The sequence below is a fragment of the Podarcis muralis genome, chromosome 6 (genome assembly GCF_964188315.1).
Source record: "Podarcis muralis chromosome 6, rPodMur119.hap1.1, whole genome shotgun sequence".
Classification (NCBI taxonomy): Eukaryota; Metazoa; Chordata; class Lepidosauria; order Squamata; family Lacertidae; genus Podarcis; species Podarcis muralis.
Window position 1 is genome coordinate 33,429,954 of NC_135660.1, and position 14,497 is coordinate 33,444,450.

A 14,497-nucleotide genomic window follows, 5' to 3' on the forward strand; every position below is an offset into this window, starting at 1 on the left:
TGGTGGGCTATGCTTGAAGACAAGAGTGCTGGATTTGATGTAAATTTAGTCTGGTACAGAAAATCAAGTCTTACATTCTTACTACATACTACAGAAGGTATTGTCAGAACACGGATTTTCACCCCACTCTTTTACCTCTTCCTACACCAGCCCCCCCCCCATTTATTTTGTTTCACTCCTGGCATTTATATGCTGCCTTTCAGGACAAAGCCTTCAACGATGCTTTTTACATGTGTTTAAAACATAAAATTCAGCTTAAATATTTTTATTGTATTTGTTAGAAAAACGAATGAGTCTGTTTAAAAGCACTACACAGTCCAGTTGAGAAAAGCAGATCAACAGTGTGACCCCCCCCCCGATACCCTAGTGCCCACCAATCTAGCCAAATAATAGTAGAATGCAGAATTCATACAATTTCACATTGTGTCAAAGGAAGTCTATTTTAGCATGGTACACTGCAAAGCAAAAAAGGGAATATGCAAAATACAGAGTGCAAAACCAAAGCAGCTAGCTACAATTCGGCAGATAAGCTTGCACATGTATTAATTTTGCTTTTGTGCAAAGAGGAACCTCACAGCTTTCTTTCGAAGGAGCTAAAGAATATGCAAGGATGTAAGTTGTGCCCTAAGGGTGTAGTGAGAAAGAAGTCTCAAACTCTTCTTTGCTGCTCCAGTAAAAAAGGAACATCTCTCTTGGCTGAGGCAGAAGCAAAGGCTTTAAAGAGCCACAAATGGCTCAGGAGCCGGATCACCATCCTCTGTATTATTTAATACAGATGCTGTAACTGGATGGAAACACGAACAACCCTTCTGATCTGGATTTCCAATCTGCAACGTAAGACACAAGTAAAGTATGTGTCCTTTGCATAGACCCCACTGGTTTGGCGGAATGGTAACGAGTATTTATCGACAAGTGTATAAATACAAAGCCAGAGAGCTGAATTAGGAATATATCCCACCAAGCTCAAATACTGATCTCTCCAGCTGATTCATCCTCGTCACACTCTTCTCCAGAAATCCAGAAAGCAGCCCAGCTCAACATGTTCAGACTTTCTTCGCTGCCTGTGTCAGTCCTGCTTTAAGTTCAGCGGGAGCAAAGACACCAAATTCAGTGATAATGCCACCGGTTATCAGCTCATGAGGGGTGACATCGAAGGCTGGGTTCCAAACGTCAATGCCTAGGAAGCAGAAAGAATACAGTCGGTCCAACAGCATAAAGGTTGTCCTAGCTCAACGCCCTCAACCTCTGCTTCTATGTTTCATTATCCCAGTGTTGCAAACAGAAGGCAGACACCTCAAAAGAAAAGGCACATTGTCACAAGAGCTCAGAGATGTTTTGTCCCTAAATCATAAATCAAAACATTATGGGAGATGGAAAGGCTTGCTTATTTTGATTTATTCATTTGTTACGTTTGCATTCCACTCTCCCTTCCAAAGGAGCCCATGCATTTTTGCCCCTGGAAAGAGAAGGGATGATGGGAGTTGTAGTCTAACATTGGGAAGGTCACAGGATGGCCATGCCTGGCCAAAGATAAGTAGCTGTCTGTTGGATTCTGAGATACTTGAGCCACTTTTCCTTGACTTTCTTTTAGGCTTAATGTAAAAACTGGAGTACAGTGGTACCTTGGGTTAAGAACTTAATTCGTTCCGGAGGTACGTACTTAACCTGAAACTGTTCTTAACCTGAAGCACCACTAATGGGGCCTCCTGCTGCCACTGTGCCGCCGGAGCACGATTTCTGTTCTCATCCTGAAGCAAAGTTCTTAACCTGAGGTACTATTTCTGGGTTAGTGGAGTCTGTAACCTGAAGCGTCTGTAACCTGAGGTACCACTGTACAGAGCCTGGTGTGTCCACCTGTTAAAAGCACTGCAACTGAAGATGGAAATGTCCTACTGAATGACCTATTTCTTTGCACACATCCTTCCCACGCTTCGGTACCTGGTGCTGCAACCCGCACACCATTGATGTGCGTCACTTCTTCACTTGGCCTCTCCTCAATAATGATCTTCCCGCCATGTTCCAAGGTCAGGTCACATGAGGTGCTGGGTGCTGCCACATAGAAGGGGATCCCATGGTACTTTGCAGCAATAGCCAGCTGATAGGTGCCGATTTTGTTCGCAGTGTCTCCATTGGCAACAACCCTGTCTGCTCCCACGATGACAGCTGGGGTAAAAAAGAAAGAAAAAAAAGGATGACAAGCCCCATACACATCAAACAAAATCCCAGCTGCATGCTGCACTTGATTCCGTTTGAAATTCCCCATTACAGGATGGGTGAAGCAGTGCTCATACTAATAATTTGTGGCATGTTTAACCTTGGAAGACAGGTGACAGAGAAAGCAATCCCCATGGAATTCAGTGTGAGAGGAGCCCACTCTAGACACCGACAGCAGGTAGCCCTTCTGAACCAAGGAAGGACACTTTAAGCACCAAGTATTAATAACACTGTAATGTTTAAGTGTCCGCTGTATCTTTGCAAAGGAAGATGATAAAAAAATAGAATCAGAACGGGTGGAGGCCACATAACTTTTCTCTCAGCAGAGGAGCAACTTTGACAGCAGGCACCGCTTCTAAACCACAGTAAGACACTTCTCAATTTAGTTGAGTGCTAAGTAATCGTAAAATCGCAGTGCTTAAGTGTCCGTGGAATGTTTACAAGAAAGGAGGATGGGGTAGAAATGCAGAACTTGGCCACACCCCTGTGACCTCACTGGCCACACCCCTGTGACCTTGTAGCAGCCCTGCCAGGTCCAGAGGACACTAGCTGCCACTGACTTAAGGGCCTCAAAAGCTGGAAATGTCCTGGGTCCCTGAGAGGGCCTGCGTCCTCAGACTTGGGTTCCCCACTCAAACCAGTGTGCCACATTGGCTAAATTGTCCCTGTTCTTCCTCCGTGTTCAAGAGATGCTCGAGCCACCAACAGTTGTTCCAATAGCAAAACTACCTCCAGAAGGCAGCCTGATTGCTACATATCAAGCTTCCTTGCTAAACCAAAATGCAACACTAAGGGCCAAACTAGACAAGAGAGAGAGAAGCACACCAGCGCTCACCTGCACCAACGAGCCGCTTCATGAGCGCGGCCACCATGCTGTCCGTAATGAGGCATGCAGGGATCTCCTCATACTTTAGCTCGTAAGCAGTCAGCCGGGCTCCCTGATTGTACGGCCTCGTCTCTGTGCAGTAGACCTTCTCCAGACAACCCATAGCATGCAGAGAGCGAATGACACCTAAAAAGCAACATCATGAATATTGACACTAGGGAGAAGGTGCCAGCTGTCACTCCATATACAACCTTGTTTTTTTCAGAAGGGCAGCTAGGATTCCTAGCTCCTTCCTTTATCTGCCAGGGGAGGGACAGTGGGGAACCAGAGAAAAATATGAGAGGGTTGGGAGAGGGAACCACCACTCATGGGAAAGGTGCCCCATGCTTTGAGAGATTTTGTACTTGAGCTTAGGTGACGCTTCCAGACTACAGTGGTACCTCGGGTTAAGAACTTAATTCGTTCCAGAGGTCTGTTCTTAACTGGTCTTAACCTGAGGTACCAATTTAGCTAATGGGGCCTCCCGCTGCCACCGCGCCATCTGAGCACGATTTCTGTTCTCATCCTGAAGCAAAGTTCTTAACCCGAGGTATTATTTCTGGGTTAGCGGAGTCTGTAACCTGAAATGTCTGTAACCCAAGGTATCACTGTATAACTTACCAAGCGCAGTGCCATACCCAGCAGTGGCCAGTGAGCCTGTGTTGCAGTGGGTGATGACAGTCACCTTGTCCTTCCCTATGTGCTGCAGGAGGTGGCGTGCCCCATGCTCCCCGATGCTTCTGTTGTCTTTCAGGTCTTTATCCAACATGGCTTCCGCCCAGCTGATCACACTGTGACAAAAGGTTACATTGACCTGCGTGTTCTCACCTAAAAACAAAAGGTGTGGGGAGATTGGGAAGCTGTTGAGCCCTCACCTTTCTTGCAAACTCTCCGCAGTGCTCCCTTCACGCTTGGCCTCCTGGTGAACAAAGTGGCCCAGCTCCTGAGCTGCCCGGGCCATGTTGACAGCAGTAGGACGGGCACTCTCTAGGTAGCGCAGCGAGTCTGCCACAAATTTTTCAAGGCTGCCCACAGTCTGCTCTGCGTTTCCTTTGGTGTGCAGCTCCACTGCAAGACTCAGGCAGCCGACAATGGCGATGGCTGGAGCACCTCGCACCTAAGGGAAAGGAAACTGGAGTGTAAGCGCCATACTACACAGGAAATGAGGAGTTGTGATTCACTTTAATTTGTCCCTCGGGGCTTCTTACAGCCTGCCCCAGAACAGGCAGCTGAAAAGCATTTTTGTTTGGGAGGCAGATCCTTCTAGCATGTGCAAAGTGCACTTGAACACATGTGACTTCTCCACAAGGCACATGGCAATGCTGCACACAGTTCAACTGGCATGTAGATTACATGTGATAATTTTTTTATGTCACTCCTAACACAGAATGTGCCGTAGGGAACTGATTTTTAATGGCCTCATATGGGAACTTTAGGAGAAAACAATTTAAAGAACATGGATAGCAATTAGCAAGTTACACAACAGAATTGTATGTGGTCAGTTCTTGTTGGCCTGCATTACTTCAGACCTTCAGTGGGGGGAGAAGAGCTCACATGCTGTAAACCAGGTATGGATAACTTCAAGCCCTTCTAGATGTAGCTGCACTACAGTTCCCATACACCCCAACACTCCATTTTGTAGTTCTCATCGACCCCAACAAGAAACTATAGTTCAGCAACATCTGGAAGGTCAAAGGCTCCTCAGGCCTGTCTTTATAAATAGAAACAAACCCTGCCTATCACGCTAGTTTCCTGCGAACGACTTTTTGAACAGGAGCTGCATCAGCTCAACTCTGAATGCGCGACTGCTAAACAGATGGAACTCTTCGTGTGAGCAGGAATTACAAACTTTAGTTTTGGCCACGAAGGAGAAAACCAAGTGTCCTGCCTTTTTAAAAGAAAATCCACCTCTGCACACGATGAACCCCATTCTTTTCGGCCAGTAATGTTTTGCCTCCCCCCACAATACGGGGGGGGGGGGAAATATCCTGCTCATATGCCTTCACTTCTGGATCCTCTGCCTGCCACTCTTTGTCGGGGTTCCTTTATCCGAATGATAAACAGTCCCGCAGCTCTACCGCCCAAACTGCGGGCTGGCACTCAAAAGGGAGTTGTTTTCCCCTATCACTGCCCCTCCACGTGGCAAGAGCTTCTCCTGTTGAACCGCTGCCTGCTGTGCAGCTGATAAAGGTGCGAGACCACAGCCGGGGAGCAGCATCGCTCGGGTCCCTTAGGCGTTTCCCCTTCCCTGTCGTAGCACCTTCATGGCGCGGATGGCTCTCCAGCCGTCCTCGACGCTTCCGATTTCCTCGTAGAGGCTCTGCTGGGGCAGCAGGAGCTGGTTGAGGATCTGCAGGGATCCCCTGCGGTAGCGGATCGCTTCCAAACTCATAGCTGCTTCCGAGGCTGGGCTGCGGGAGGCGGAGCGAGAAGCGGAGAGGAAGCAGCCCGCGTGGGTGCTTCTGCCCGCGGCCGAGAAGCTGCGCTGGGTCCTAGAAAGAACCATTTTCAAGTTCCTGCGAATATGCCCCTCTGCTGACCCCAAAAGCTCCACTAGGGCAAAGGATCCTCGCTGCTGCTGCTGCTTCTTTTCTATTCGTCTACCGCTGATTTATTATTTATTTGTAAGAATGTTTATATAACGCTGCATCATAAAAATATATCGCAGAAGTTTGTGTCGATATAAAACCAAACAATAACATCATAAAAAGTTAAGAACAAGCTAAAAGCAAAAAAGAAATTAAAAACATCAATTGACCATTTTACGGGATGGATGTACTCTTACTTGCCTGCATAGGCCTGGCTGAAGGAAAAGTTTTCAGCAGGCGTTTAAAAGTTGACGCAGAAGGAGCTCACTGAATCTCTAGTGGCAAGGTGTTCCACAGGACTGGGCCAATGACACTAAAGGCTTGGTTTCTTGTTCGAACAAGCTTCCAGTCGGGATTCAAGCCTCATCATGGGATTGAAACTGCCTTGGTTGCACCGGTCGATGATCTCCGGCAGGCTAGGGACAAATGTGAGAGCTGTTTCCTAGTTTTGCTGGATCTCTCAGCAGCTTTTGACACCATCAACCATAACGGACCATCTAGAGAGGCTGGGAGCTGGGGGCACTGTTATACAGTGGTTCCATTCCTTGCTCCTGGGCCGTGTTCAGAAAGTGGTGCTGGAGGATGAGTGTTCAGACCCCTGAGCTCAACTCTGAATGCGCGACTGCTAAACAGATGGAACTCTTCGTGTGAGCAGGAATTACAAACTTTAGTTTTGGCCACGAAGGAGAAAACCAAGTGTCCTGCCTTTTTAAAAGAAAATCCACCTCTGCACACGATGAACCCCATTCTTTTCGGCCAGTAATGTTTTGCCTCCCCCCACAATACGGGGGGGGGGGGGAAATATCCTGCTCATATGCCTTCACTTCTGGATCCTCTGCCTGCCACTCTTTGTCGGGGTTCCTTTATCCGAATGATAAACAGTCCCGCAGCTCTACCGCCCAAACTGCGGGCTGGCACTCAAAAGGGAGTTGTTTTCCCCTATCACTGCCCCTCCACGTGGCAAGAGCTTCTCCTGTTGAACCGCTGCCTGCTGTGCAGCTGATAAAGGTGCGAGACCACAGCCGGGGAGCAGCATCGCTCGGGTCCCTTAGGCGTTTCCCCTTCCCTGTCGTAGCACCTTCATGGCGCGGATGGCTCTCCAGCCGTCCTCGACGCTTCCGATTTCCTCGTAGAGGCTCTGCTGGGGCAGCAGGAGCTGGTTGAGGATCTGCAGGGATCCCCTGCGGTAGCGGATCGCTTCCAAACTCATAGCTGCTTCCGAGGCTGGGCTGCGGGAGGCGGAGCGAGAAGCGGAGAGGAAGCAGCCCGCGTGGGTGCTTCTGCCCGCGGCCGAGAAGCTGCGCTGGGTCCTAGAAAGAACCATTTTCAAGTTCCTGCGAATATGCCCCTCTGCTGACCCCAAAAGCTCCACTAGGGCAAAGGATCCTCGCTGCTGCTGCTGCTTCTTTTCTATTCGTCTACCGCTGATTTATTATTTATTTGTAAGAATGTTTATATAACGCTGCATCATAAAAATATATCGCAGAAGTTTGTGTCGATATAAAACCAAACAATAACATCATAAAAAGTTAAGAACAAGCTAAAAGCAAAAAAGAAATTAAAAACATCAATTGACCATTTTACGGGATGGATGTACTCTTACTTGCCTGCATAGGCCTGGCTGAAGGAAAAGTTTTCAGCAGGCGTTTAAAAGTTGACGCAGAAGGAGCTCACTGAATCTCTAGTGGCAAGGTGTTCCACAGGACTGGGCCAATGACACTAAAGGCTTGGTTTCTTGTTCGAACAAGCTTCCAGTCGGGATTCAAGCCTCATCATGGGACTGAAACTGCCTTGGTCGCACTGGTCGATGATCTCCGGCAGGCTAGGGACAAATGTGAGAGCTGTTTCCTAGTTTTGCTGGATCTCTCAGCAGCTTTTGACACCATCAACCATAACATCCTTCTGGACCATCTAGAGAGGCTGGGAGCTGGGGGCACTGTTATACAGTGGTTCCATTCCTTCCTCCTGGGCCGTGTTCAGAAAGTGGTGCTGGAGGATGAGTGTTCAGACCCCTGGGCTCTCACTTGTGGGGTGCCTCAGGGTTATGTCCTCTCCCCATGCTTTTCAACATCTACATGCAGCCGCTGGGAGAGATCATCAGGGGTTTTGGGCTGGGTGTTCATCAATATGTGGATGATACCCAGCTCTACCTCTCTTTCAAATCAGAACCAGTGAAGGCAGTGAAGGTCCTATGTGAGTGCCTGGAGGTGGTTGGAGGATAGATGGCGGCTAAGAGATTGAGGTTGAATCCTGACAAAACAGAAGTACAGTTTTGGGGGGACAGGAGGTGGGCAGGTATGGAGGACTCCCTGGTCCTGAATGGGGTAACTGTGCCCCTAAAGGACCAGGTGCGCAGCCTGGGAGTCATTTTGGACTTGCAGCTGTCCATGGAGATGCAGGTCAATTCTGTGTCCAGGGCAGCTGTTTACCAGCTCCATCTGGTACACAGGCTGAGACCCTATCTGCTTGCAGACTGTCTCACCAGAGTGGTGCATGCTCTCACTTGGACTACTGCAATGCGCTCTGCATGGGGGAACCTTTGAAGGTGACCCAAAAACTACAACTAATCCAGAATGTGGCAGCTAGACTGGTGACTGGGAGCGGCTGCTGAGACCACATAACACTGGTCTTGAAAGACCTACATTCACTCCCGGTACATTTCTGAGCATAATTCAAAGTGTTGGTGCTGACCTTTAAAGCCCTAAACGGCCCTGGTCCAGTATACCTGAAGGAGCTTCTCCACCTCCATCGTTCTGCCTGGACACAAAGGTCCAGCGCCGAGGGCCTTCTGGTGGTTCCCTCGCTGTGAGAAGCCAAGTTACAGGAAACCAGGCAGAGGGCCTTCTCGTTAGTGGCACCCATCCTGTGGGGATGCCCTCCCACTAGATGTCAAAGAGAAAAACAACTACCAGACTTTTAGAAAACATCGGAAGGCAGCCCTGTTTAGGGAAGCTTCTAATATTTGACTATTGTATTTTAATCTTTTGTTGGAAGCCGCCCAGAGTGGCTGGGGAAACCCAGCCAGATGGGCGAGGTATAAATAATGAATTATTATTATTATTATTATTATTATTATTTACCAACTCAGGGTATGACCAAAGATGTTCCTGCAAATTATTTCATTGATTGAGCTGGGATATAAGGGTTCAGGTGATACCTGAGGTATCCTGGATCTGAGTTGTTCGGGGCTTTGTAAATCAATGCAAGAAGCTTGAACTTCGCTCAGAAGCAGGTGGGCAGCTACTGCAGCTTTTTTAACAATGGTGTCAACATGGTGTCTCGACCAGAAGCTCCCATCAGCAATCTGGCCGCAGCATTTGGCACCAGCTGAAGCTTCCAAACCAGACCCACACAGAGCGCCTTGCAGTAATCCAGCCTCAAGGTTACCAGTGCATGGACTACCATGGTCTGGCTATCCCTGGCCATGAACGGCTGCAGATGGCGAACCAGACGAAACTGGTAAAAGGTACTCCTAGCCACAGGACACTTGGGCCTCTGGTGACAAAGATGAGATTAAAATGTAATAAATTAAAACAAACTGAGCACTCCTGTTCATTAGCCTGTGATTTATTGAAGTGTTGCGAATGGACTGCATTAAGAGATGCATCGTTTGCGCATTTGCTGAATGAAAGCTGTTTAATTACTTTCCACTGAAGAGAGTGCAGACATTAGGGATCCTGCTGACCATCTTATCTATCCCAAAATAGCAGGTGCACGTGTCTTACAATGCAATCCTATGCACGTTTACTCAGAAATGCATCTCCACTGTGTTCAGTGGAACTTACGGTACTCCCTAATCAGTTATGTTTATTATTGCAGTTTAAACAGAAGATATTATTAGGTAAAAAGAGTTTCCCAGCAAGTGCACATATGTGTCCCACAAACCTGCGGAGTACATATAATGGTACCTCATGTGAATGTAATCACAGTCATGCTGAACAGATCTAGGCACTGAGCCTTGGCATACTAATAGGAGCCTTACAATGTGTACCTGTTTTCATCTCCCTGCCTACCTGCTCATTGCAGAGTTTTGATAACACCCCTAAACATTGCCAAAGGCTATCTTCCTACGTAAATATGCTGCCTTGTAAATAATGCATGGTAAAATATGCGTCTTAGCATGCGATGTTTTTGCTAGTTTCAAGCATTGGAAGCAGAACTGAAATCTGAGCCAGGAGCAATCCCTAAAGCAGAAGGATACAACTTTCGTTCAAATAGAAGCGTGGGATGATAACCATGCAATCTGAAAGCTGTAGCACAGGTTCTCTCATTTCTGGTAAAAGATGCCTGCGATCTGACGGTACTTACTTGTTAGCAGAGTTCTGAAGGGGGGGAGTGCCGGCGGAGGAGATTAGTATTCTTGGGCAGCAGCTGCAGCCCACAGGGCTATCACTAGGTCAACGAGGCAACTGCCTAGGGCACAGACCTCAGAGGGGCACAGTACTGACTTTGTAGGGGCACACCTTTATACAGATTAGTTTCTGCTATATCTTGTGCATTACTGATAGTATTTTACCTTTATTTTGTATTTTGAAGAATTTTATCATTTTGGAAGTAAATAATAAACGAGACAGAATTGTTGTTCAAGTATATACAAAATAGATACATTGTAGAGTTGATCTGTAAATAATAACAATAGTAATAATAATAGTAGTCGTAATAATAATTTTATTATTTATACGCCACCCATCTGGGCGGCTCCCAACAGAATTAAAAGCACAATAAAACATCAAACATAAAAAACTGCCCTAAACAGGGCTGCCTTCACATGTCTTCTAAAATTCAAGTAGTTGTTTATTTCCTTGACATCTGGTGGGAGGGTGTTTCACAGGGCGGGTGCCACTACCGAGAAGGCCCCTGTAACATCACATCTTGCAGTGAGAGAACCGCCAGAAGGCAGCCTGTGTACCAGATGGAACTGGTAGATAGCTGCCCTGGACACAGTAAAAATGAACTTAATTTTAAATCTTACAGTCCCATCCTGATCTTATTTAGAAAAGGTATTCTTGCAATTTAAAATTTTGTGCTTTTTTTTTCCTATGAGAGATCTGTGTTTGAAAGTTGAAGTTAGCAATTTCCCCCCCGGGGGGGGGGGCGGGGTACAAGTAGTTAGCTTTGCTTAGGGTGCAAAATAGCCTGGCACTGGCACACACGCCTCATCACCACGGCCCCACAGCTGACCCACCAGAGCCCCCTGGCTCTGCTGCTGTTCCTTTTGCCATTGTTTCCTGTTTGTCTACTCTCTCTCTGGGCTAGAGAGTGTGAGACAAGATCAAGAAAAAGGAGCAGTAGGTGTCACTGCCTACTCACTCACCTGGACCCAGAGGCAGAGAGATGCAGTGGTGCATCTCCTCCAACATTTCTCCAATGAAAATAGGGATGTCCTAAAGAAAAGCAAGACATTCCAGGATCAAATCAGAAACCGGGACGGCTTCTGTAAATCTGGGACCATCCCTGGAAAACAGGGACACTTGGAGGGTCTGGTGGTGGATGGCTTTAAAAGAGAATTAGAACAATCCATGAAGGATAAGGCCATGTTCTATTTTCACTGTTGGAGGCAGTATGCCTGTAATGCCAGTTGCTAGCCATTAGGATTGTCTCCCTGTTTATTTAACTTATATGCAGAATTCATCATGCGAAAGGCTGGGCTGGATGAATCCCTACCCGGAATTAAGATCGCCGGAAGAAATATCAACAACCTCAGATATGCAGATGACACAACCTTGATGGCAGAAAGTGAGGAGGAATTAAAGAACCTTTTAATGAGGGTGAAAGAGGAGAGCGCAAAATATGGTCTGAAGCTCAACATCAAAAAAACGAAGATCATGGCCACTGGGCCCATCACCTCCTGGCAAATAGAAGGGGAAGAAATATATTCTATCCAGATGGCCATTGTTGTTTTCTGATCTATTCCAAATTCTCTTTCTAAATAGCAGTGATTTTGGAACTACTGTTACTTATAGGCAAGCGAAGAAACTTGGGCAAGCCCTGCAGAAAGTGGTACACGGGCTGGCACTGTAGCACAGTTGCTATTGCCTTCTAGCTTTTTAAAGCCTGCTCTTCCAAGCTGTTTCCAATTTGCTTGTTGCTTCATTGCACCTCCTAAATCACAGTAAGTTGGTTAATAATAGAACATGCAAAGCCCTACCATTACAGAGCGGTTTCATAGCATTTTTCATTTTTATACTTTCTAAAACTCAATTCAAGTGTCAAAATCTAATTACTGCAACTTGAAGCATATAGTGCTTGATTACAGATAAAATAAAGTGCTCTTTTATTTTTTAATAACCAAAACTCATATTGATGCAGCGGCTCAGTTGGTTGGCAGTGATTTTGATGGAAGTGTATGTTACAGTCCCCAAGCAAGTTATTGAAGTATTTCTAGGATAGCGTTGCTGTGTTCAGTGTGATTTCATCTAGTGTATTCAAAAGAAAACTGTTTATTTTGTAATGGTCCCATAGACTTCTGGGCTGCCTGTTTTGGTAGTGATTTTAGAAGTCTGTAGCAATCTCGTTTGACAAGTCCTTTCATAACAGATCCTAGACACATGATCAGAGGCTACTGAATGTGTGTGTACGTGTGGAATTGTTGGACCAAGATTGCAGAGTCCCTGATCACACAAAGAGCACTTGCCCCCCCCCCAAAAAAAACTAGGTACACCCTATGGGACGGTGCGCCCTATGGGGCAAAAAATATGGTACATGCATCTCTAGTCTAGAGTATGTACATAGACTCTGCAAAAGTGACCAAAAGTGACTTCACATATCCCCTTGTTTGGTTGTAGGGAACAAGGCTAGTATCTGAGCTGGGAGGAAGATCACATGTGCAATAAAGTCTGCAAGGAAAGGGGTCGTGCGTCATTGGTAAAGCACTATTTTATGTGCAGAAGGTCAGGTTTCAGTTGCTGCCAACTCTGGAGTGGGGAAAGTTTGAAAACTTGGTGTTCTACTGTCATCCAGATTGGTAGATGGTACAGGTCTAAGTAGACTAACAGCTTCACTCAATATAAGGCTATGTAAAAATGTGTTTTCAGGAGTAAATCTAAAAATTTAGGCAGATACAAAGCAACCTGTTAGAAACACTGATTGTTTTTCTATGGTGTTTGCTTTCTTTAATTCCCTGCTGTTCCACAAGCTGCCATGTTGCCCTTTGGCAAATGATAATGGCTATCTTGCTGTAACACATTCTCCACGCTATATTCCACCACCTTCCATGTTCAAAGTCCAAATGCTAATCATCAGATGTGGTTAAGGACAGACAGCAGGAACTGACTCAGGAAAGTACATCAGTGATAAACTAATTATTCTTTCGCACAGAAATAATACAATGCATCTAGCAATTCTAGATTTTATTGTTTCCTGGGTGCTTGGTTCATAGGTTCAGCCAAGCAGTGGGATAGCCTAGCAGATGGGTAATGCAATACACAACCTGTCACATCTAGATTACTAGCTTAAATTCAGCACGGATTTCGGATGATCTGAGAGTGGTTACCATCTGTTCAATAAGGGTTAATGAAGTGGATTAATATCCTTTCAGCTCAGGCCTCTTGAAGGACATATGCCATTGAACTAAACATCCCAATTAGCCAACTAGTTGAAAGTCACGACATGGAGACCAATAACTAAATAGCCCTGCAAAATGAAGAAGGCATTTGCATCAGATAGTTAAAATGTGTGCAAGTGAAGTTGGCATGGCAAATACATGTGATGTACTTGAAAAGGATTAATTATTGTGCTGGGGGCAGAAAGGAAAACTGTTTATGTGTACATCCTGGATATTCTAAGAACCCGCACCATACACCTTTACCACAAGCCACTTCAAAAGCTTCCAGCATGGACCTACTTAAAATCTGCTAAATTGGGAATAGGGAACCTGTAGTCCTTTAGACTACAGTATGGAAGTGAAAGCTGGACCATAAAGGCTGATCGCCGAAGAATTGATGCTTTTGAATTATGGTGCTGGAGGAGACTCTCGAGAGTTCCATGGACTGCAAGAAGATCAAACGTATTTATTCTGAAGGAAATCAGCCCTAAGTGCTCACTGGAAGGACAGATCCTGAAGCTGAGGCTCCAACACTTTGGTCACCTCATGAGAAGAGAAGACTCCCTGGAAAAGACCCTGATGTTGGGAAAGATGCAAGGCACAAGGAGAAGGGGACGACAGAGGAGGAGATGGCTGGATTGTGTTCTTGAAGCTACCAGCATGAGTTTGACCAAACTGCGGGAGGCAGTGGAAGACAGAAGTGCCTGGCGTGCTCTGGTCCATGGGGTCACGAAGAGTCGGACATGACTAAATGACTAAACAACAACAACAAGTCCTTTAGATGTTGTTAAACTCCAACTTTAAAGTTGTTAGGCTTTAAAAACAAACAAACATATAAATGAGTTTATTCTTCTAGTTAAAAAAACTTATATGTGTCTCTGTACCTGGGCCGTGTCATGTGTATGCAGAAACTACTAAATTAATTTTTGGGGTAGCCCCGTTTTGCTTCTAAACCGATAGAAGCATGGATGTTGGGATCATCCAGAGGGAATAACGATTAGAATCTTGGCTGCTGTTCTTAGATTCCGTATTAAGGTGTGACAAGAGGACCCTGCAAAAAATGTTACTTTATATTGCTGCACGCCTCCCCAATCTCCTAGCGGTGTGAGATTCCAGAGACTCCAGGCGGTTACCCAGGGTTTGGTTTTCTCAGAATGATATATGGTTTGTTTACACATATATACAACCTGAGCCTGTGATGGAGGGGTTCACAGCATTAACAGCCCAAGAGGGTCTTGCTTCCCCCACAGCCACAGCCTTGGATTCCAGCAGAAACCAGGCATGGTT

General features: G+C 46.2%; 1 protein-coding gene across 1 annotated transcript; it reads right to left on the reverse strand.

Moving 5' to 3' along the window:
* Positions 1-249: 249 nt before the first annotated feature.
* Positions 250-5,512, reverse strand: MRI1 (methylthioribose-1-phosphate isomerase 1). Its single transcript, XM_028731024.2, has 6 exons — positions 5,340-5,512; positions 3,955-4,196; positions 3,701-3,870; positions 3,050-3,226; positions 1,939-2,163; positions 250-1,177 (listed from the first exon to the last, which is right to left on the reverse strand). The coding sequence occupies exons 1-6, from the start codon at positions 5,469-5,471 to the stop codon at positions 1,044-1,046; spliced, it is 1,080 nt and encodes a 359-aa protein (XP_028586857.2). The 5' UTR covers positions 5,472-5,512; the 3' UTR covers positions 250-1,043.
* Positions 5,513-14,497: the final 8,985 nt, after the last annotated feature.